Here is a 25,109-nt window from a genome sequence, read left to right as displayed (position 1 = left end):
CCTCAGGGAACTGAGACCCTCCCAGTGTTTCTCCATCTCTGAATGGAATGAACTCCCCAGACACCAGTCCTCCTTGCCTCTATTACCTGTACTCTCAGAGAAACTGTAGAATCACTGTAACGTCCCAGGGGCCTGAGAACTCAGTCCGAACTTGGCTAGTGTCATCATTTCCCCAGGACTAAAGAGGTTTGTACATTCAAAGAGCAGCCAGTTGTGTAACCACTGGCCTTGGGCATTGAATACAACAACCAATCACGCACCACAGTTAGTTTTTCAGTTTTAACAGCACATGCCAAGATTTATGTCTGAAGGTTACCCTTCCTTTCCCATCCCCTTCCCACTGCTCAGGTCTCTCTCTGAAGAGGGTGAAGTGTAACACGTTTATATACACTTTTCCCCTCTAGTGGAAAAACTTTGCACGCCTTAATCTTTCAGAGTCTGTACCTATGACTTAATTCAGTATATAATGTGCCAATGGAGGGATTACCACAGGCAACTATGGAAGTTTAAAAGAGGCAGATTTAATTATAATAGAATGCAACTGGGGGAAATAAATTGTTTTCCCTGAAATCCTAGATATTTATCAACCCTTTTATAAGAAATAAAAGGCACAATAAAGAAAAAGTAAGAGAGGTGGGAGAAAAAAACTCCATGGTTCTCTAAAGCATGAATTTTTGAGTTAGGAAAAAAGTTATTTTGGAACATATTTAATTACTTTGAGAAAATGTTCCAGATATTAAAATAATAGTAATAAAAGAATTGCTAAATTAGGGGTCTTTATTATTATGAATCTCCCACTCAGCAGCAGAGTTGGAACTAGAATCCAGAGTGCCTGAACACCAGGTCAATGCTTTTTCCTCTGGGTCAGCCCCATTAAATAACAGTGAGGAGTTCTTGTTTTGAAGAAATGAAAAACCCCCCTTTCTAGAGCTCTAATATAGCCCAGGTCTCCTTGGTACAAACTTCCTGGTTTAAACTCGAAACTCCAAAGCTTGAGAAGAGCATGTGCGATAGACCTAGAAATTAGTGGAGAATCTAGGGAATCTTTGTGTTTCTTGAATAGTCCTAATCTTATGTACATATAACTCATCTCCCCAGCAAGACAGCAAAGGTTGTGCCATCTTTTTCACCCTTCATAAATCTTTCATGGAGCAGAGTACCCACTAGGTGATGAATTAAGGCCTCTGAATGATTGCAGATAGCTTACACCTGCACAACACTAAGAGCCATCTGGAAACAATTCTTGAGCACTGCAGGGGTTTGCTTCTGTCTCAGTTATCTGCTGCTGCATAACATATCATCCCCAAGCTCTGTGGCTTAAAACAACAATTTATTATTTCCCATGGTTCTGTGGGTTGACTGGGCTCAGTGGGATGGGGGTATTCTTCTGTTTCATGTGGTACAGGCCGAAGTCACATGTATGGCTGCATTCTGCCCAAATTCCTGACCCGCAAAATAGTGAGAAATAATATGTTGTTTTAAGCCACAAAGTTTAGGGTGATCTGTTATGTAGCAATCAATACTTGTGACACTTCCCTTTCCTTCTTCCCCATTTTCTTTCCTACCCATTCCACCCATGAACTGTATCTTACTATTTTTTCTACTATGTTCGTAGAAGACTCGGCTTTTAATTTTATCCAGCTTAACTGCTTAATTTACAGATTACATCTTTTAACAAGGTGTTTAGTAGGGTCTGTTTAGACAAATGGATAACTGGCATCACTCCAATTACACAGGAGAGGGTGAGCAGAATGCTGACTTCCTGCAGCATTTGTAGATTTCCTTACCATATCACTCTGCAGTAAGTCCATGGTTTTCTTGTGTTCATCCATGGTTTTCTGTACTGCCTCCACAGCGAGATGGACACTGTTTAACGTATTGCCAATGGTAGCTACGCTCTGAACAGAAACATGTTGTAAGGTCAGTGTGTTTTCCTTTAAAAAAAATTTTTTTTTTCAACGTTTATTTATTTTGGGGACAGAGAGAGACAGAGCATGAACGGGGGAGGGGCAGAGAGAGAGGGAGACACAGAATCGGAAACAGGCTCCAGGCTCTGAGCCATCAGCCCAGAGCCTGACGCAGGGCTCGAACTCACGGACCGCGAGATCGTGACCTGGCTGAAGTCGGACGCTTAACCGACTGTGCCACCCAGGCGCCCCAGAAACTTTAATAGTTTTTTAAAGATATGAATGATATACAATAAAATTCACATATTCAAAATGTGTAAGTTGGTAAGTTTTGACATATATATACACACTTGGGAAACCATTAGCACAATCGATATAATAAACATTCATCACTCCTAAGTTTCCTCAAGCCCCTTTGTAATTCTTCTCCTGCCCTCCAGCAACCACTGATCCACTATATATCAGTTTGCACTTTCTAGAATTTTGTATAAAGGGGACCAGTGAGTGAGCATGTGGGGTTTTTTTTTTTTTTTTTTTTGGTTTCATTTTTTGTTTTATTGGTATGGCTTCTTTCACTTAGCTTCATTAGTTTAAGATTAACCCATGCCGTAGCCACTTAGCTTGTTGCTGAGAAGCATTCCATCATACGGATACAACACAATTTAACTACTCATCTGTTGATGGACATTTATGGGTTGTTTTCTCTATCTGACTAGTACAAATAAAGCTGCCTTCAGAATTCATGTACAAGTCTTTATGTGGGCATATGTTTTCATTTCCCTTCATCATATGCTTTCTTATCACCATCATACCTAAGAGGTGAATGGCTAATCATATGGTAGATATATGCTTTACTTAATTTAAAAAGCTGCCAAGATCTGCTCTAGAATGATTATACCATTTTACATTCCTATTGGCAATGTAGGAGAATTCCAGTTCCCTCATATTCTCATCAATACTGTTACCTTCAGTCTTTTCAATTTTCGCCATTCTTTTGGGAGTGCAGTGGTCTATCCCTGTAATTTTAGGGTAAGCACTGATTGGTGCTTTTAATTATTTCAAGCCTCTTCAAATTGAATTTCATGTAGCGTATGCAGAGACAATTAACAGGAATCTACACGTTTATGTTTATATACAGTTGACTCTTCAATAATGCAGGGGTTAGGGTGCGGACCCCTTATGCAATTGAAAATCTACATATAACTTCTAACTCCCCAAAAACTTAACTACAAATAGCCTGTTGTTGACCAGAAGCCTACCAATAGCATAAGCACTTAACACACATTTTGCATATTATATGTATTATACACTATATTTTTACAATAAAGATACTGTTGTTAAGAAAATCAAAAGAGAGGGGCGGGTGGATGGCTCAGTCAGTTAAGTGCCCGACTCTTGGTCTCAGCTCAGGTCATGATCTCACAGTCTGTGGGTTCGAGCCCTGCACTGGGCTCTATGCTGACACAGTGGTGCCTGCTTGGGATTCTCTCTCCCTCTCTCTCTGTCCCTCTCCCGTGTGCACGTGCTTGCTCTCTCAAAATAAATAACAAAAAAGAAAAAAAAAAGAAAATCATTAAAAAAATTCATTTACAGGACTGTACTGTATTTACTGAAAAAAAATTTGATGTACAAGTGGACTGCACAGCTCAAACCTATGCTGTTCAAAGATCACCTTTATATATAAAATTATATATGTAAAACAAATAATTTTCCCAATTTAAAGGACTTTTCCTAGAGAAAAACTAAGTCTTTGTCTTTCAAAAAAATTTTTTTTTTTTCAACGTTTTTTCTTTATTTTTGGGACAGAGAGAAACAGAGCATGAACGGGGGAGGGGCAGAGAGAGAGGGAGACACAGCATCGGAAACAGGCTCCAGGCTCCGAGCCATCAGCCCAGAGCCTGACGCGGGGCTCGAACCCACGGACCGCGAGATCGTGACCTGGCTGAAGTCGGATGCTTAACCGACTGCGCCACCCAGGCGCCCCTAAGTCTTTGTCTTAAAAAAAAATTCTAGTTCATAAATCTGGAACCCACAGATAAGGTTCTCTTACCAATGGCCCTTACTAAGCCCTGTGGTAGAGCAGACAGGCAGAAGGCCATAGCTAACACTGCAGATTGCCACTGTGTCAGGAGCAAATGAGGGCTTTTAAATGAAAATGGGTGGAAGCATTATTGGCTTTGGGAAACCCAGTGTTGCAGAGATGAAGGAAAAATTCCATTTGGCAGCGTTTGTTCCTCCTTTGCTTTAGAATCCCATCAGCATCTGCTGAGTGGAATGAGCCGTGAGTAGTGGCTTACTTTGTCTTCATTAGGTTTAAGGAGCCCAAGTGGACTGGGGACTTGGGAAACATGATTCTGAAACCATCACTTTAAAAAGACCTGTCCTAAGGGAACATCCAAAAGAGTGTTACTGTTTGGCGGATGTTCGCCTTTTATTAAGATATACTGACAGTTTTATTGGTTTTATACTAAATATGTTAGTATTTCTAACCAAGGTTGTTTTTATTACACTGACAGCCAAGAATCCAAAAGACCAAGAGACGACATTTTCAACATTTAAAAAAATCAACGAGATACACTGAAGTCAGGTATCTGAGATGACCTACCACTTCAAAACTGAGCCACTTGTATTAAAAGTAGTTATCTGACATTATAAACACACAGATTTGCAAAGAGAAAACACAGTGGTACAAGTCTCTAAGTTGGGATGTTATCTATGCAAACTGTTGTTAACAGAAGTGATGGGTGTTCAAAGACATCTACTGTTAGAGAATCCTCTCTTGTTGGATGTACGAGCCCATTAGGATGCACGACAGTAAGCTCTTGTTTAAGATTTTTTTTTAAGGAAGCAGCTGACAGAGCCATGTGAATTCCAGAGCAAAACCCTGAAACTAGTATTCTTACCACTTGCAAAATGCCTGGCACAAACTGGAGGAAGCTCCCCAAATGTTTATTGAATTAATAAGTGCAATAAACCAATTATTTATTTATTTATTTATTTTTAAAAGGATTTGTTTTTTTTTTTTTTAATTTTTTTTTTTTTTTTTTTACAACGTTTATTCATTTTTGGGACAGAGAGAGACAGAGCATGAATGCGGGAGGGGGCAGAGAGAGAGGGAGACACAGAATCGGAAACAGGCTCCAGGCTCTGAGCCGTCAGCCCAGAGCCTGACGCGGGGCTCGAACTCACGGACCGCGAGATCGTGACCTGGCTGAAGTCAGACGCTTAACCGACTGCGCCACCCAGGCGCCCCTAAACCAATTTTTTAAAATATTTATTTTTGAGAGACAGAGAGCACAAGCAAGTGGGGGAGGGGAAGAGAGAAGAGGAGAGAGAATCCAAAGAGGACTCCGCACTGACAGCAGAGAGCCTAATGGAGGGCTCGAACTCATGAACTTCAAGACAATGACTTGAGCTGAAGCCAGACGCTTAACTGCCTGAGCCACCCAGGCACCCCTCAATGGCCTTTTCTAACGCAAGACTGCCAGAGTTGTTTCTGTGCTAAAGATTACAGAAGCCTACCTTTTTCCCATTGGACCCTTGGGAATGATGATAAGAAGAACTTACTTTATTATGGTTGTCTCCCTGCCTTCTCCCTCCCCCACTTTAAATTGTAAGCGGATGACCATCTTGGATAAACAGGAAACTACGGAGACTGAGCACACATGGGTGGTATGGCTATAAAATACAAAGTTCTGTTTCTGCATGTGACATAGTAGTGTTTCACTCCTTTGTGGAAATGATTTATATGTTTATAGAGCCTGGCATATAATAAAACTTATCACACGCTAATTTTTAAAAGTCAAAGATCCTAGATTTGGCACCCATTTTTTTAAGGCTCCCTTGCTCCAGAAAACCTTTCGTTTCCTGCTGCAGGGGCTGATGTTGCTTGTGTCTCAATTAGGCACCTTTTTCTCCTTCCTACCCGTGGCCACTCTCCCTATTCAGCTCTACAGATCACTTTATATTATTCACCTGGTTTGTCACTGCCACCTGCTCTGGGCCTGAATCCTAGGGATCAAGTAAACAAAAATTCCAAATTATTTTTGGCCTAGGCCCTAGAGTTTAGGATATATACCTAGGAGTGAATTGCTTAGAGTATGTGCACCTTTACCTTTATAAAAAAATATATAATGTTTTCCAAAATGCTTTTTACCAATTTATACTCCCAGCAGGAGTCTTTGAAAGTTTTCTTTGCTCCACATCCTTGCCAATACCTATCATATCCTAAACTTTTAATTCTTGCATTTCCCTCAAATTAGTATTGTTTTTAAACAACCTCTTAACCAAGAAAAAAAATAGCAATTTAGAGCAACTCTCCTGTACAAGTGGTCTGCTTTCATGAAGACATTGTGGATGATGAATTGAAAAGGCAAGTGATGAGAAGCAAACCCACGTTTGTTAACCTAAGAGTCCCCGAAGAGAAATCCTGGGATTCAGGGAGGCAAATAAAAAGGTGTGAATCTGTACAAACCACAACTAAACTCACCTGTTGCAAATTAAAGGCCCAACTAACCAAACTAAAACAGAGATGTTCTGAACTGTTCAGAACACAGTGATATACTCTATTACTGCCCTCCTGGGCCAGAGGATTTCAAATGCCATGCTTTCAAAGAAATCTTGTAAGAAGCTAAAATTACAGCAACAGGTTAATCTCAGTGCCCAAATGCAGCACTTACCTTCTGAAGTCCCTCTACAGTGGCAGGCAAGCTAATTAAGTCCGCAGCAGACTTAACATTGGCTTTGAGGTGGTTTACTGCAGAAGTCAACAGAGAAATCTGAAAGGAAGAGAGTAACAAAAAATGACAACGGAATCTGGAGAATGAATGCTTCCTTCACAGACTCTATAGCTGCTGATGGTATGAAGGCACTCCAGACATCATACCCTGTCAGCTCACAAGAAGAAAGGGAACTACAGCACTTTGGAAAGAACCGAGATCTGGAAGGCAGTAGTAATATCTCTTTTTTCTCTGCTCAATTTAAACACTAGTGCCAAAGAAGGAAGGGTAAGTATTATTGCTTACCCTACTCTTGGCAGCTACAAGATCCAAAATCTTAAATAAATGAAAAGATGCAGTAATCATAACATAATCCCTCAACAATTGGACAAGGAGGAGGCTAATGATCAAGGACCCCTGAAAGATTTCATTTTGGTAAAAAAAATAACACTTTGGGTATTTACTGAACTTTGGTTGCTGACCAAGTGGGAACATACATTATAAAGTAAAAGCCCATCATCACAAAATACAGTCTACAGGAACTTGTACAACACTTGAAACTACTTGGGGATTCAGTTTTGGTTTAACAATGTGATTAACATTTCAAACCCAATAGCTCAATCAAAGTAGTACTCTGCACCTGAAGGGGCTCAATAAATACCCACTGACTCGCTGACTGATTCAGTACATGTATTAAAATTGGAACAGAATAAAAATAAAATGTGTCTTCCTGTCTGCTATTTAGGGGTAGAATTCTAAATAGCTGGATTTCTCTCTTGAATGAGGACTGGGGAAATCTGTATAATACATAATTTCAGGCTGTAGAAATCACATTCTAAACACCTTTATAGTGTGGCTCAAAACATTCTTGAAAGAGTTTTAGTTCCAAACTGCTTTCCTGTCCCCAATTCTAGGATCAGAACACAGATCTACCAATAGCAATTATATTCAGAATGGCCTCACACAGTAACAGCTCAAGTTTCTGGGCACCTGTTATGTGCCTAACTCTGTGGTAGGCACCAGAGAGCTAGCAGACAAAGTAAACCTGATCCTTCATTTTTTCCTTCAATAAATGCCGGGCATCTCTGTGCTAAGCACTGCTGCAGACACTATGGAGACAGTGGCAAACAAGACCATGAGGCTTGCTCTCGAGGAGCTTACAGCTTAGTAGAAGGTGAAAGAAAAACAAAGAAGAAAAGCACCAGATTAAGTACTAGGAAGAATTTCAACAGATTCCTGGAGCAACTGACAGTGTGTTCTGAACAAGAAGCCTAGTAAGGAGCCCAGGAACTTAGGAACTGAGTTCTCTTTACCTGTTTCCTTTTAGGAGGGGTATGTTCAGGGACTTCGGGTCCATTTTCACTCATTCATTACTGCAACAAATGAGACCTATTCCATACCAGTGGTGAGTGATCTTGTGGTATTTACATTTTAGTGCAAGCAGACAGACAATTTTATATAAGAAAAACACTAGTGCGGTGGCTGGGTGGCTCAGTTGGTTAAGCGTCCAACTTCGGTTCAGGTCATGGTCTCACCGTTGAGTTGGAGCCCTGCATTGGGCTCTGTGCCAACAGCTTGAGCCTGGAGCCTGCTTTGGATTCTGTCTCCCTCTCTCTGCCCCTTCCCCACATGCGCTCTTTCAATGTCTCTCAAAAATAAATAAACATTAAAAAAAAAATTTTTTTTAAAGAAAAAAAAAAAAAACACTGGTTAGTGAGGTGCATTAGAAGAAAATTTAAAATAAGTTGACTTGATGAGTGACCGGGTTGCTACCTTAGATTAGATGGTAGCAAATAGATTAAATTAGCTGATGCTTCAATGAGGGATGAAAATTGAACTGAGATCTTAATAATAAGGAATTAGTCAAAGATTGAATGAAGTACATTGCAGGGCAGAGGGAATTGCTAGGACAAATGCCTCTGTGCAGGGAAGAGCTTGGCATATCTAAAGAACAGAAAGAAGGCTCAGTGGAAGGAACTGTAATGTGAGTGAGAAAGGGGGAGGAGGAAGGAGAAACAGGGAGAGACTGAGGGAGGAAGGGAGAAACTGAAGGACGAAAGGAAGGAGGGAGGTGGAGGGGTAGAGGTAGGTAGGTAACATTAAAGAAATAATTAAGTACTAGATGGTATACTGAATAAAGTTCAGTGAAAAGAATATTTGTGTAGCCTGAAAGGGACAGGCTTCACTGAAGGAGGGCTCAAATTAGACTCTGATGGAGAAGGATTTTATATATAAAAATAAAGCAGCTATTCTTCCTAGGTTAAATAGGTGAGTGTGGCATTAGGAAATAGGGAGCAACAGCATGAAGGGGTCCAGGAATACCTTTTCTTCATGGCATTTCTCAAAGTGACAATAATTTATTTATTTGTGTGATTACTTGATTAAGGATAATCTCTCCCACTAGACTGTAAGCTCCATGACATCAAGGACCATGTGTATTTTCACATTTTCCATAATATGCCTGGCACATAGACAAGGATTGGTTAAGTATTTACTGAAAGCAATGTATGTATGGCTGAGAAAGAACACTCTGTGTCTAGGATGGACGCTGAGAAGACTAGTCCAAGCAGAGTAGAGGGTAGAGGCCAGGAAGGAGGAGATAAGCCTAAATAAGTAGTCGACTCATTTTTCTCCCCAGTAAAATGCCTAAAACAATAAAAACTGTTTAACAACAATCATCTCATAGGGACATCTGAATGTTTTAAAATAGGTCTACAAAGTGTCTGAGAGTCTTCCCTTCAAGAAGTGGGACATCATCCTTTTCCCTTGAGTGTGGCCTGTCCCTAGTGACTTCCTTTCAGCCTACACTAGACAGTGGAAGTGACAACAACTTTGGACACTAGGTCTTTAAAAGCACCAGGGCTTCCTCTTTGGATCACTCGCTCAGCTGCCCTGCTATGAGAACACTCAAGTAGCCCTGTGGAGAAGCCCACATCGAGAGGAACTGAGACCTGCTGCCAACAGCCATACGAGTGAAGATCCTCTAGTCCCAGGGAAGCCTTCACATGATGCAGCCTTGGCCTACATCTTAAATGCAACTTTACAGAGATCCTAGCCAGAACCACTCAACTAAGATGCTCGCAAATTCCTTACCCCCAGACACTGTGAGATCACAAATGTTTGCTGTTTTAAGTCATTAAGTTTTGAGACAAAAGTAACACAGTGAAAGATGACTAATACAGGCCACGAGGATTAAATGAGATATATAACTAAAGTTCGTAGCATAGTTCTTAGTACAAACAAAATACCTGATAAGTGTTAGCTCTTTATTTTTTTATTTAAAAAAAAATTTTTTTTAACGTTTATTTATTTTTGAGACAGAGAGACAGAGCATGAATGGGGGAAGGTCAGAGAGAGGGAGACACAGAATCTGAAACAGGCTCCAGGCTCTGAGCTGTCAGCACAGAGCCTGACGCGGGGCTCGAACTCACGGACCGCGAGATCATGACCTGAGCCGAAGTCGGCGGCTTAGCCGACTGAGCCACCCAGGCGCCCCATGTTAGCTCTTTAATAGTGAAATTTAATAAGCATTTGAACATGTAATTCTCCATAAATGCTCCAAAATATTCAGAATACTCTTCAACGTTCCAACTCTATGCACTTGAAATCAATGTGGTTGAGAAACCTCAGCCCACAGAGAGATATTCTCAGCAAACTATAACCTCTTAAGAGTAGCAATTACATCACAGAGGTTGCTTTAATCCACGCCTTTAAAAAGATATGAATAATACTGGGGTTTGAAAAGGACATAAGGAAAAAGGCATTCTTAATGGGAATGTAAACTGGAGAAGACCTGTAAGAACGTTATCTAGGAGTATCTGTCAAAATTTGAGTGCTTATATCCTTTAATTTAGCAATTTCATTTCTAGAAATCTATCTACACATAACTTGCTCATGTACACAAAGATGTACGCACGAGAATATTTACTCCTTCCTTATTTGTAATAGCAAGACACTAGAAACCATTTTATCTATTGCTAAGGATAAAGAGATGTATTCAGGGAACAAAACAAGTTGTACAATATATACTGAATGACTCCATCCATTTGGTCTCATACACACACGCTAACCCATAAGCTAATTCATATTAAAAGCTATTATGATTTTGTTAGAAAGGGGACTAGAAGAATGCAGTCCAGACCAATGGCAGTGGACACCCATGGGGACAAGAAATGTGTATGTGATGGGGGAACATACAGAGATGAGGGTTGAAAGGGAATTTTCATAAGAGTTCCTTACGTGTTTTACTGTTTAAACCTTACATAAGAATACATTCACATACTACTCATAAAATTTTTTTTTTCAACGTTTATTTATTTTGGGGACAGAGAGAGACAGAGCATGAACAGGGGAGGGGCAGAGAGGGAGACACAGAATCAGAAACAGGCTCCAGGCTCCGAGCCATCAGCCCAGAGCCTGACGCGGGGCTCGAACTCACGGACCGCGAGATCGTGACCTGGCTGAAGTCAGACGCTTAACAGACTGCGCCACCCAGGCGCCCCTACTCATAAAATTTTAAACACAAAAGATGGGAACGAAATACACATAGGAAAAAGACATCACAACTCTGGAAGGGTTTAATAGATTTCCTTGGCTGGCCCTTTCTTCCATGCCCTTCACTGGGCCTTCCAAGGCTATCTGAACATGCTTAGCTCAAACATAAAAGCTAGGAAGGAGGCCATCCTCCAGGTAGGTATGTTTTACTCAGTACTCCAAAGTATGTACACAATCAACTCAATACCAATCTGATGGTGAGAATATGGTTATTCTAAATGCCCCATCAATTTTGCAGTTACCTTTCGGCCACCTAAGGGAACAAATTCCTTCCACTCACAATAGGCCAGGTCCTAAAAGACACAAGCTGTGTTCTGGGTGGAGTGATCAGGTAGACACTATTCTCCCGGGTACTGCAATATCCTGAGGCTATGGTAGAGTCTGATGTTAATCAGAAGTATCTCAAGAATGGCAACTGCCTCCCATTTAAATGGCCAGTGTAGGATGGAGGCAGGGGTGGGGGACACCTGGAATAAAAAACCCAAAAAACAAAAAAAACCCACAAATGGCCAGTGTGGTTGGGGGCAGCCACCACTTCACCCAAAACCAGAGGAGCAGGTGAAAGCCAGGCCTAGGGTATCAGCTGCCTCCCTGAAAGAGGATGCGCTGACCATTAACTCTCTACCAAACATCACTTAGGACCTCTTATTTATAAGTCTTGAGCCCCACACTGGTCACTAGGACTCAACTACATCCCTGTAACTGCAAAGCTGGACTCCATCTGTCAGCACTCCTCTCTCAAGAGTGGAGTAATGTTAGTATCTGTGGAAAATTACAGCAAAGCTACATGTGGAACTAGAGTGGACAGACAAGGGGCACTCTCCTTTTACTATCTCTGGGACTCCTCTGGTCTCTAATAGACATTCTAGAATGTCAGATAGGATTCAAGTATGACAGAATTTATCTCTAAAAGTCACACGCTGTAGTTCAAAGAGTCTCAAAAGTTGAATTAAGAAAAAATTCCACATTCCAGCCAAAAGATTATTCATGACTTTTATGCATATTACATGACTTTTCATTAGCAGAATTAAAAATAACTACTGTAGACCATTTGCTTATCAGACCATCTCCTACTATAAAGTCTGAAATGCTGCTTTTTTTGCTCTGGGGCTAAAATTAAGGATTCTTTAAACAGTAAGTAAAAAGTTACTAAAACAGATAATCATCAGTGTTGAATGATGAGTCTTAGTAGAAACCTGACATCACAACTTTTCAACTTGATCTACTGAGCACTTACTGCATCCTATAGAGGATATAAAGATGTAAGGCAGAATGGAAAACTGGAAAGAAAACGGGCTCCCATGCCTTGAATATTTTAATGTTAGCAATGCTACACATCTATGTAACCTTGAGCAAACTACTTAACCTCTTTGGGCCTCCGTTTTCATATCTGTAAAATGGAGATACTACCTCCTACTTCAAAGGGCTATAGAACCACAAAAGGAGATCACGTTATGTCATGCATTTAACAGTGGACTACACAAAGAAAACATTTCATGAGTGGCAGTTGTCATCTTAACTGCCATCATCATCATTGCCATCATCATGCTTAAAGTTCACACTACAGTATATGACCTTGTAGTGTAATTAGATGTATATACAAATAACTATAACATAAGGTTATTGGGACTGAGTGCCAAAAGGGATACAGAGCATACTATAAAAAGGCACTCAAGGTCCTCTGGCTCTTGCTGACATATCCTTACTTCTGGCCTCTTTTGCCAAACTATAGCTATAATGAACTACTAAAATTCTCTAAACACACCGTGGTTTTCATTTGTCTATTTTTTTGGACATAGAGTATATTCTCATTATTTGTAATAGTTACGTTCTAGAAAGTTGCAGTAAAAACTGAATTAGTGGCTACTGAACCATTGCTCCTAAGGGAAGCAGAGGGTTAGGTTCCTGAGAGCTCACTGGTCACATTTTTGGCTACTGGTCAATATTATACGTAACCCTTGTTTTACATGTGTTTCTGTTTAAAGACATCTTATTAAACGTATATTGCCGAACTCATGCCTGAAACTTATCTAACACACATATTTTCTCTGTAAGGCATATCACAGCCTTTCTGCACTTAGGAATATTAGCTAGTGCTTCAGCACTATGCTAGGGGGACATTTCAAACAGTGAAATCACCAAAAACTCCACAGAAGTGTGAAAACACTCCACTAACTATAGTTCGAAAAGGAAATCTGTTTACAGTATGAGAGCTGAAACAACAGAGTGTCACTTTGTTTGACATCACCTGGAAACGTTTGTGTTGGGTGACTCAAATATTTTGCCACTGTACGCCCATCAGTGAATGACTATGAAAGCACCACAAGTAAGGATTTGGGGGTTAAAAACAAATTTTAGCAAGTAGGTGAATTCACAAATATAGAATCTCCAAATAAGGATAAACTTTAGTAATATTTTACCTATGACACTCTTCTTTCTGCAAACTTCACCTGGCCAACTCCTATGTGCCCTTCAGGACTCAGCTCAAGATACGTGAGAAGCCTCGTCTGGCCCCAGCATGCTCGTTAATACATACTTAAAAATACCCTCACAGCACTCATGTGGACCTGTTTCTTATTGCTCAAGAGGCTGTATAACAATTGTTCACTCTTATCTCCTTCATTTAACTGTAAGAGACTTGAGGCAGAAGTCACATCATTTTTGGTTTTGAATCCAAGGCCTAATTCTAAAAGAGCAGCTCATTAAACATTTGTTGAATTACCGGCCTTCAAAGAAGGGGGAGGAGACTCCTTATAATGGTTGAGAATGGCTATGGGTATGAAATTAGAGATTTCTCATGAATAAAACAGAAAAGTAAATGAGATTTTAACTATTAGTTTAAAGGTTTGCAATGCAAAATTTGATTTTAACTTATTTCAAATTAATGGCTTTCTTTTTTCAACTCACACTGTGATAAGGACAGTTCTTGTTAAGTGGTATAATCCATTTTCTTATTGTTTAAGCCACTCTGAGTTGTTCTTTAAAAAATAATTTGCCAATAAAAGCATCTTAACTGACAGTTACCCTTAGATATGGAAACATGGTTAAATACTAATTTTATTTTTAGACCTATTTTGATTTAGGACAAATGCCTTTTACTTGAGTACACCATCAGATATGTGTATCATTAATTTCAGAACATCACTCAGAGAGTGAAGGGCTCCCCTTGGACCAACACAAAGCTCTCTTCACTACCACGCATCCTCCTATGCCGTTGCCAGAAGAGAATTCCTCTGCATCAGGCTGGTCTCATCAGTCCCCTCATCTCTGAAGATCTATGGAGACTAAAATGGAAAGGGCTTCAGTTCAATCTCTCCCAGTTTTGTACATGAAACCCTAGGATTGAAGTAAACTTTTCTGTATGCCTGCCTTCCCAGGTACTTCTTGCGTTAAAAATAACAGCCAGGACAAGAACAAAATGATTCTTTTGTTGCTAGATTCCTGGTTAAAGAGAGTTCAGAAGCCAAAATATGTAGCAAACATTTGAAAACCTGTGTGACCTCTCACACCAAGTACCAATTTCCTCTTTGACTCTTCCCACAATGCCGATTTACGTGAAGGAGATGGGAAAGAGCTGACATTGACTCTTCATCTTGAAAGATTTCATTCTTGTCTCTTCATGACTAACTATATCAATGGAATCCATGGCTTGCCCCAGTGAGGGATGCTAATTAATTATTTCTCAGTGCTTTGCTGTGGTCTATTTTCACCTGATATAATCTCTGGTCAAACTGCTAATTTGCTCTGTCAATATAAGCAAGGCTACAACTTATCCTATTCTTTTTACAAAAAGGGAGTGAATACTTGCTTTTCCTTTATTACTGAGAATCCAAAGATAAATGATAACGAGTAAATACTAGGTGCTACAACCCATCAATTATTTCATGAGTGATTTAAGAAAGTGAAATAGAACTGAATAGAAACCAGTAAACATAAAACATATTAAGGGTAAGTTACTGTTTTCAGAAAATTTTATTTAGGTTACCCATATATGTATGGAGATAAATGTTTACTGGGTAATGACATAAAACATTTATTTTTATTAAAAAAAAATTTTTTTTTTAATGTTTATTTATTTTTGAGACAGAGAGAGACAGAGCATGAACGGGGGAAGGGCGGAGAGAGAGGGACACAGAATCAGAAGCAGGCTCCAGGCTCTGAGCCATCAGCCCAGAGCCTGACGCGGGGCTCAAACTCACAGACCGCGAGATCGTGACCTGAGCTGAAGTCGGACACTTAACCGACGGAGCCACCCAGGCGCCCCATGACATAAAACATTTATTTTTATGGGTCCGAGGCCAAAGTCTGAAAACCACTGACACAGGCCACTGACCCCTGGTCTCAAGAGCTGAACTGCCCCTCTCACACTGCTGCTGAAAGATGAGGGTAGCTTTGGAAATGTGTGTAAGCACTTTATTCTAGCACAGAGCTCCCTGCCAGTGGCTGATTCTGAACACTGTGACTCCATTCTGAAGAAGAGAATATCTTCTTAGCTCCAATGAAGATGGTATATTTATTTTTTAATACTTTGCAGGTATACCATTCATTTGGTACTTGAGTTGTCTTGCCAATGCATAGCTTTTGTAACTAAACTGCAAAAACTGGGGACAGAGGCTGAGTACCTAGTGGCAACTATAGTACCTTATACATAGGAGATTCTCGACCAACATCCTTTGCATTAGCCCTTTTCCTGTGGCAGAACCCCTCTTCTGGAATCAATGCCTACTGAGAACTGGCCAATTTAGGGGCTTTTCCTCTAGGCTTGCTACGAACTCTGCTACCTCTTCCTATGCTACTCTAGAATAACTATTATTAGCTATTGATGGTTTACAGATTTTTTTTTTCTTACAACAGTGTATACCACTAAACTCAAGGCTGCAACTGTAAGTCTGTGAACTCTAATTAAACAAAATAAGCTCTCATTATCTAATACAAATCGACTACCCATTTTTCTTAGAGGTCAGAATGACACTCTTTATCTGACACCTACAATGCTCCTTAGGAAACGTTGACTCAAGAACTTCTAACTCCCTCCAAACTACTTTATTTGGTAAAACTGTTGCTTTACAGAAAAGGCTAACATCTTAAATATTTGGCAAATGCAAAACTATTACCCATTCTGCCTGACTGTAATGTGTTCGGATCATAGCGTGCAAGACATCATTTCAAAAAGTAAGACAACTGGAAGTGAGTGCTCTATACCTACAAATTCATACTAAACAAACTAAATATTCACAGACTACGCAGAAATAAAATCACACATTTGCTACCTGCTTATTCATTTCTGTGATGTTTATCCAGACTCTGTTCAATCCCAGCTCCCCAGATTCAATCTTCTCGAGTTGTTTTTGTTTGCTGAGCAATTCTTCGTTAAGTTTGGGAATTTCTTGGAATGAGCTTTTCTGATTAGATTCCACTAAAAGCAAAAACAAGAATAATCATAAATAGCCAAAGTTCCTCATGACTCCAAGATGAAAAAATGATCATATGTTAGGAAAGAAGACAGATTAGTAAAAGTTAATCCTGATAGGATGACTGAATTTGTATCTGATCAGCTATACTGTTCTTTTATTTATGCAAACATATATCTTTAATACTAAAGCTCCATTTTAACTGGGGCTATTTCACTACAGGCAACTTTTAAAAGTCACATGGCTAAAAATGATAAAGTATCAGCAAAAAGAGTTGGACTTGGATCTTAACTGTGTAACTTACTGTGATCTTGAGTAAATTACTCAAATTCTTTGAGCTCAGTTTCCTCATCAGGGATAAAATATACTTTATAGGACTTTTATTTTTATTTATTTTTAGTTTTTTTAAATGTTTGTTTATTCTTTGAGAGAGACAGCATGAGTAGGGGAGGGGCAGAGAGAGGGAGACACAGAATCTGAAGCCGGCTCCAGGCTCTGAGCTGTCAGCACAGAGCTCGATGCGGGGCTCGAACTCACAGAGTGTGAGATCATGACCTGAGCCCAAGTCGGACACTTAACCAACTGAGCCACCCAGGCGCCTCCAGGATTTTTGGAATTAAGTGAAAGAATGGCTGTAAAGTAAGTACTAAACAGGGCTGGTCAGGCATACAATAAGTGATAAATAAATATTAAGTATTAATCAGAGCAATTAAGGAGATTTGTGATTAGTCAGTGAAGATTTATAAACCTTACTCCATTAATGCTCAAGGTGACATCAAAAGTTGTATCTCAAAGTGCTTACATCTACTTTTTTTTATATCTCAAACTGATCAAATGCAAGATAGGTTCTTAATCACCTTTCAAGTGCTGTTATGAGGATTACAATTCTAAATCTTTTTCATAAACAGCAAAGTGTTTCCTCAAATCTTAAATCAACCCAAAAGCTCAAAGTGAAATAGAAGATAAAGGAACATGTTAGGTGAAGCACAGGGTGATATTTGAACTTTCCTTTGGGAAACTGTAACTTCTGACTGGTTTAGAGATTTGCCAGCCTGAATGCAGAGGCCTGAAAGAGTCCTTCCTCTTCTGCCTGATAAGCTATTGTACATTTCCTTTGAAACCAAAAAAACAAAACAAACAAAACAAAAAAACCCCTGGCATACAGGACAGATATATAACCATTTACTAAAATTTAAGCACCATGACTTTTTTTGGTTCCTCCCTGTGAAGCCAGCTTTGGAATATACCTGACACATCTTAGGCACTCAGTAAGTATCACTGATCAAATAAATCTGGTCTGTACTTACCTCCCAACCACATTTCTCATCACTTTACATAACTCTTCAAACTATCTCCCAGCCAAATGGATTTCCCAGACATGAACCTCTTTAAGCCTCGGTGACCCTGCGCACACTATTCTTTCTTCCTAAATGCCCTTGGCTTGCTCCTTCTCCATTTGTTACTTTAGCCTAGTTAATTCCTTTCAAGATTCAGCACAAATAGCTGGGCTCCCGGCTTGGACCACCACCACTTTACCATTCCAAACTCTGCAATGCACTTAACACACTGTGCTCATTACGTACATTTAACACATCTGTCCTCCTCTATCAGACCAAGAGAGAGCTGCTTAAGGACAGGGACAGGTTTTATTTGTCATGTATTTCCAGCACACAGCACAGTGCCAGGTACACAGAAGCACCCAAATGCTTCTCCAGGGAAATAACTATAGGGTATGAAATGGAACTAATGTTATCCTATTAAGTAAAACAAAGAAAATGCAATCAAACAAACTCAACAACAAAAAGTCCCCAACAAAACTGGGGATGGGGTGGTGGTGGTATCCCTACTGCAAACAAGCCCACTACCTCAAAATTCAGATTTAAAAAATTAGATATTTTTATTAATTTTTCAAAAATATGTGTGAAATGGTTTCTTTACAAATGAAAGATTTCCCTTAGTGCTTTTATTTTTTTCCCCCCTCAGGGCTTTTAATGTAATATTTGACTCACACAGTTTGCAGGAAAACATCCACCCAACAGTAAGAACATTTTACCAGTCTAAATTAATACAGCACTTAGCATTTCACTGAATTTCTTTTACGTTTTCAGTGAGGTTGTAAAGTAAAACTTATCCCACATATGCCTGTCATTCTCAGGTGGTCAAATGTCCCAAGTGGGAAGTGGGAGGGGAGCCGGAATCTTTCCTATAGTTTATATGAAAGAAGTAGAAGGCAGAAGTGGAAGAGGAAATAAGACAAATACATAAGTAACTTGGGTTACAGTTATCAACTAACAAACAAATAAAGCTGATAAGCCCTGAAAACACCCTGGATACTTAAGATGGTATGAGCCAAGAGATGATCATTTTCATTATCTGATTTGGGGCTTTTTAGGAGAGACCAGCTCAGTCAAGGTATTTTGACTACATAAACGGGAGGAAGGGTAGCAAACAACTTACAATTACTAATTTATGTTCTTTCAACATGGAAAGCAACTCATTTAAAATTTGGTGTATTAATACTCAAAGGACTTTACATAGCTCTTTTTCTGATCTCTAAGATAATGAAATAGAGATTTCTGCATACACTCTGGTCAGAATACATACATTATCGACAGCAACATTTTATATTTAACACTTTAGTTTGCAATAAACTTTTGTGTAATCATTCAAACTCGTTATGGAGTCTCTACCATGTACCCAGTCCTGCATACAGCACTAGTGCATACAGAAGACCCTGAAGCTTTCAGCCTACGGGGGAGCAAGGTGTTGTCACAGAGTTACTATGCAATGTGACAGATGTTACAACAGAGAGATGCCCAAAGTGCTTTGGTAGCATAAATAGGTCTTTGTGTTCTACGGATGAGAAAATCATGGCTCAGAAAGAATAAGCGACTTATCTAAGTTTTACAGCTAGCAATGAGCAACCCAGGATTCATCAGTCAAATCTGCTCTTAGGGCCAGTACTCTCTCTAGAATACTCCAGCTGTCAGACACTTACCTCCTAAAGCCTTCATCACCACAAGAACACTTTTAAGTTCTGTACTAAATGACCAAACTGCTACTTTGCCTGTGTGACTGAAGAGATGGCCTAATTTATTAATATTTTCCTTCTTTTCCAAATTCTTTTTCTCTACTCTAGTGTTTCATTGTTGAATGACAGGGAGGGATGGTTGAGAACGGAACCTTCCTTAGAATAACTGTGGAGGTCTTCTGAAGTACCTGGGTCTGGAAAGAATACTGAGCTGAGTTTCAAGGCCAGTTAGTACCTTTAGCTTCAGTATCAAGTTACTCTTGGACCACAAGGAAAAATACCAAGTCTATCGGATTTGCTTTCTATTTCAGATATTTCAGCAATCCTGCCTCCTTTCCTGACAAATGTCTTTGAGAAGTTATTGAAATAAAGAAAAAGGGATCTGAATGTCCCAAAAAGCTAGTAAAGCCAGACCAGCAGGTGGTCTTAATTAAATCAGTGGTTTCCAGGGTCCTCTTGAAAAACAAGAAATAAGTTTCTTGAAATATATTTAAAGTAGAAATGTAATTCAAAGAAAGACTATTTAAGCTTAACATGACTGACCTCATTTACTCAAGATAATGGTTTAAAAAAAAAAAACATCTCTGAGGCCAGTGGTCCACGATGGTTCAGCCTACTGACTATGCCCCGTGATCTACCCCCTAGAAGTCCTGCTTTAGACATTACAGGGCTGACATTTCTTTTTTTTAATTTTTAATTTTTAATTTTTAAAAATGTTATTTATTATTGAGAAAGAGAGAGAGACAGAGCATGAGCATGGGAGGGGCAGACAGAGAGGGAGACACAGAATCCAAAGGAGGCTCCAGGCTCTGGGCTGTCAGCACACAGCCCAACACAGGGCTTGAACCCATGAATCATGAGATCATGACCTAAGCCGAAGTCGGACACTTAACTGACTGAGCCACCCAGACACCCTTACAGAGCTGGCATTTCTATTGCAGAAAACCAAAGACAACAAAGCAGCTGGACTGACAATTCCAAATCTGCTTCACTCAGCTGGCTGACAAATGTAGTCAGGGTCCCAGGGGACTGTTGCTCAATGGTAGAAAGCAGGTCTCATAGTTCAGGGTACAATTCCTGGCATCTCCTGAATGTAGTATTTCCAGGGATTGATATTAACAAGTGTTCAACAAATATTTGTTGACTGATTGATTGCCAGGTCAATTATGTGTATACACTTCAAATATACATTTCTAAAAAAAGAAATTCCCTGAAAAGCTCAGCTAAGGTATAAATTACATGGGTGTCCTGTAAACACAAGCACAGAGCAGTCAGAGAAAGGAACCCCTGGAGGGTAGAAGTGAGCAATGTTTTGAAATGTATAAATAAATAATTGCTATACATGATCAAAACAAACTATAGCACAAACCTAGGTGGCCCAATTAATTATATAGAGATGAGGGCACAGGCAGGTGTCTTTAGTGGTTATATATAGTCAAACATTGTTTCTGAGAACCTCATTTCCAAGTTATGATTACTGGCTTACAAAAACAACACTGGCCTTAAAAACACTTTGTAATACTGGTATGGACAGCCATTAAGGAAGGAAATTAATTAGAATACAAATCTCATTTTTTGTTATACTGTACTCTGATTCCACCAGTTGATTAAACATATAGGTCAAGATGATTCTGGCAGAGAACTGTGGTTTACCCAGTTCCATTCCCTGAATCAGAAGAAAAGCAAAATTAGTATTTCAACATTTTTTTCAAGCAACATCACTAAGAACTTTACTATCACAGTAACTAAGGATTAGCTGCCTCTAGGTCAGGTTCGGAACTTGAATAACTGCAGGCAGCAAACAGAGGGTGGGGTGAAGGAAAGCCTGGAGGCTGTGATCTCTGAAGGATGGAGATGGGAAGAAGGGACACAGCTCTAATTCCAGTTCTGGAGCCAGATTTTGTTAAAACCTTGAGAAAGCCTAGTGGTCAGTTACCCCATGTGCTAATACTGCTAGGGTTAAGGCATTTGGGATTAACTTGAAACTGGTTCTTTAGCTTAGAAAATTAACTCCTGAATCCTAGAACTAAAGATCTCAGTGTTGCTGAAGGAAGATACTTAGGTTAAATCTGGTGGAAGCTACTATGCAAATACACCTCTCAAATAAAGTACCTCGGACATGGCAAAATATAACTTTATAATTTAAAATATATAAAACTCTTGAACTTAAAAAAAAAGCTTCTTAAACGGTTTTCTCATTCATGAGACAAATATTTATTTGTGACTTGGTACACAGTAGGCACTCAATAAATGCTATTATTATTGCCCATTCCCATTTCCATATGGTGTTTCTTAAGGAGGAAACTGACAGACATTCCCACATTCTTTCTCAAATGGCCCTGTGAGGAGGAAGGAAATAGCCCAGTGTGGCTACTGCCACTTCATCTTTGGGGAAATATAAGTGGCAACAGGCTGAGGTTCACCAAGGTTCTAGACTCCTGGACTTTAGCACTTCCTTTCTGCACCTTAAGTGTTGACTGTAATGCCATGATTTCAGATGCTATTTTTCATGATGGTACATAAGCATAACTTTTTGTTTGTGGGTTTCAAAAATACAAACAGCTATTCTCACATTCAAGCTGACAGCTAAGAAAAAGTATAAGAAGGCTGGAAGGAATATATAATTGGGCAAACTCTTAATTCCACTCTGTGGACCTAGACCTGGAAATAAGATAATACTCTGAAAAAGGCGACCACTTACTTGTTCTAAATTTTTCCTTGAGGGCATCCAGATCCTCCTTCAGGGCAACTTGCATCCACACCAACCCAACGCAGGCCACAACACAGGCGGCAAGGATGACAAAAGCACAGAGGGGATAACAGATCTTGCAGCATCGTAAGTAGTCTCCCCTGATCATAAGAACAGATTCAACCAGGAGTACAAAAATGATTATGAGTACAGCTGTATTAGAAATAGCATACATGTGTTGCCATATAGTTGTTTACCAGGGAACATTGGGTAACACACGTAAATCTGAACAGCGGGTTGAAGGTGACTAATTAAGACCTTATGAAGAGTTCATCTTTTGGATACAAAGGTTTCAAACTTCACATGACACAGAAAGAGATCCTGTGGGCACGGCAGCCCACAGCCATCATCATGGATTCAGGTCTTTGGAGATACACTCGTGTTAGGAAAGTGTAAAGACCAGATCTCTGCAATTCCATTACAGCACTACAATTTCCCTATTTCTGGCTCTCCAACATATATTCCCTCCAGGGGACCCTATTTCCTATTATTGAAACTTCATAGACTTTTGAGCAAGTTTTAGTGCAAACAGAAGAAATAGGAGCCCGTAGGTTTAAGTGGACACCTGAAGCACTCTAGCTTATCGGCTCAGAAGGCAGGAAACATGGAAAAGGGTTAGATTTCACACCAAACTTCAACCAGCACTCAAGGTCTAAAGTAACTCATCAGGGCAACTATTCCAGTAGAACTATTCATCATCTTTTCATATCCCAAATCCGAGACTGCTTTTAACTGCTTAATTTGACAAAGCTCATTAGAAACCAAACTCTTCCTTTAACAAAATAAAAGGACAAAGACACTCTAAACAAACAAAAAAACCTCAAAGGATTTATCTCTTTTAGCACTCCAACCTTCTGCCTAGCTCTAGCTTGCACATCCTCAGCAGAATATTCTTTGAGTGTGCTCTCTTGGGAGGGTCCCAGGGCACCTTCGAGGTTCCCTTTAGCCTTTTTCTATCCTGGGCCCAATTCCCAATGTTCTCAAAGCTCATTTGGATTTGCCTAGTGGCTGCACCATCTCAAAGTGGTTTGGAAAAAAGTTGCCTCATCTTTTTGTCTCCCACTCTCCACATACTCTCAAGTGTCACACTTTGTATGTTCCTCACCATATCCTCCCACCATCAAGATTCAGACTCATCAAGAGTGTGAAAAATAATCTTCAGCCTTAAAGTTCCTGTCTTTACTACACTTTTTAAAAAAGGTCTACTCCTCAAAGCTTCTTTGCTCCCATGTACCTATTCTTAGCTTTTCTGCCACTCCCAACTTGCTCTCTCTGGGCTCTTGGCACATTCCCCAAGTCCATACTTCCACCCTGGATTCTGAATTCTTTATACACTTACAGACAGATCTCTAACTTCTTCATTCAGAACCTGAGTTCATCTTCTCCCTAACATCTTTTCTTCCTGTTTGCTGTCCAAGGTCTACACTCTTTTTGCTTTGTAAGAACACCCTTCTCCTTCCTTTCAATTTTCCCCTTTGGTAATATAAGGAAATGCCTTTTCCCCACCCCACCCCTCACCACTGCATCACTCACTTGACGAAACGAGAGCGATTTCCAACTAAACCGAATTCTTCTTCCTCCTCAGAGCTGGATTCAGAGTCTGAGTCAGGAGGCTCAGTGCGAAGAAGGCGGTGGCCTGAGCCTTTCTTGGGTTTCTTTCTCCGACTGTCCCCAGCCAAACCAATCAATGCATTGAGCTCTTTGCGCTTCTTCATCTTCTTGTGTGGGGTGAGTGGAGCACCCACTCCTGAGCTGCCAGGTTCGTACCCGACGCCCAATTCTCTCGCTGCCTTGGAGCTGCCTTCCAGGGTGGGGAATCTGGGCCAGAGCCCTGGGTCACTCCCACCCAGGGGTGGGACTGACCAGATCCGCTGGGGGCTAGAGATTGGAGCCCAGAGGAAAGTGGAACTCAGATGGGTGGGGGAAGTCACATAGAGATGGCCAGGGAGCTGGTGATCAAAATGGGTAAGGCTCTGGGCATGGAGTTTCAATTAGATAAGAGGGTGGATAGGGGAGCAACCTCTATCTCCCGATAAGTAGGTATTTCTAAGTGTGCTCCAGGAACTGGGGAAGGGCACACAGATGGGTGTTTTGGCCTTCCAGGGCAGGACTTCCAACTGAGAGCGGAAAGAAACTTGTTCTTGAATGAGAGGAGAGGGGGAGGTGCAGAGCTAGACAGTGGGAATGCGCTAGTCGCTCTCTAGCTGGAGAGGTGGCAGCAATAGGGGGCTCGCAGACCCGACACAGCCTAGGCGCCAAGAAAATGCCCGGGTCGGGGTGATCACGGTCCTTCGGCCTCCGCCCTGAGTTTGAAAGGAGCCCGAGACTGAGGAAGGCCTAGAACCCGGCTCGGAGGGCTAAGCCTGCCAAGCGCCAGTCCTTCACCTGGGAGACCCCAACCCTCCTGTCTGGGCCAGCGGCGTGGCGCGGTGCAGAAGGGCGACGGCGGCTCAGCCCACCTGAAGCGCTCCCGCCCAGAGTTTGAGGTGTTCGGCAAGGGCGACTCTCGGCAACTCACATGCGCCGCTTCCACTCCAGCCGCGACTCCGGCCCCCGCTCCGGTTGCAGCCGCAGCTGCTCCAAACGTGCTGGCGGTGGCGGCGGCGGCGGCGGCGGCGGCCGCGGGCTCCAAACCCGGGCCATCGCTCCAGCCCCAGCTCACTTCCCCTTTGGCACAGCAGCCGGCGCCGCCTGCCAGTAAGCCGCGCTTCCATTGGCCGTCAGCCGGGTGACGTCACA

General features: G+C 40.8%; 1 protein-coding gene across 2 annotated transcripts in view; it reads right to left on the bottom strand.

Moving 5' to 3' along the window:
• EFCAB14 (EF-hand calcium binding domain 14) overlaps positions 1-25,051 on the bottom strand; it is a 39,284-nt gene extending 14,233 nt beyond the window's left edge. For both annotated transcript variants that reach the window (XM_047870114.1, XM_047870115.1), the window contains exons 1-5: positions 23,904-25,051; positions 22,323-22,471; positions 16,450-16,595; positions 6,587-6,685; positions 1,788-1,898 (exon numbers count right to left, since the gene is read on the bottom strand). In XM_047870114.1, the coding sequence (XP_047726070.1) occupies positions 1,788-1,898; positions 6,587-6,685; positions 16,450-16,595; positions 22,323-22,471; positions 23,904-24,085 (687 nt within the window). In that variant the 5' untranslated portion in view covers positions 24,086-25,051. The remainder of the gene's footprint in view (positions 1-1,787; positions 1,899-6,586; positions 6,686-16,449; positions 16,596-22,322; positions 22,472-23,903) is intronic.
• Positions 25,052-25,109: the final 58 nt, after the last annotated feature.

Source organism: Prionailurus viverrinus, chromosome C1 (genome assembly GCF_022837055.1).
Source record: "Prionailurus viverrinus isolate Anna chromosome C1, UM_Priviv_1.0, whole genome shotgun sequence".
NCBI lineage: Eukaryota > Metazoa > Chordata > Mammalia > Carnivora > Felidae > Prionailurus > Prionailurus viverrinus.
This window is presented reverse-complemented; position numbering and strand designations above follow the sequence as displayed.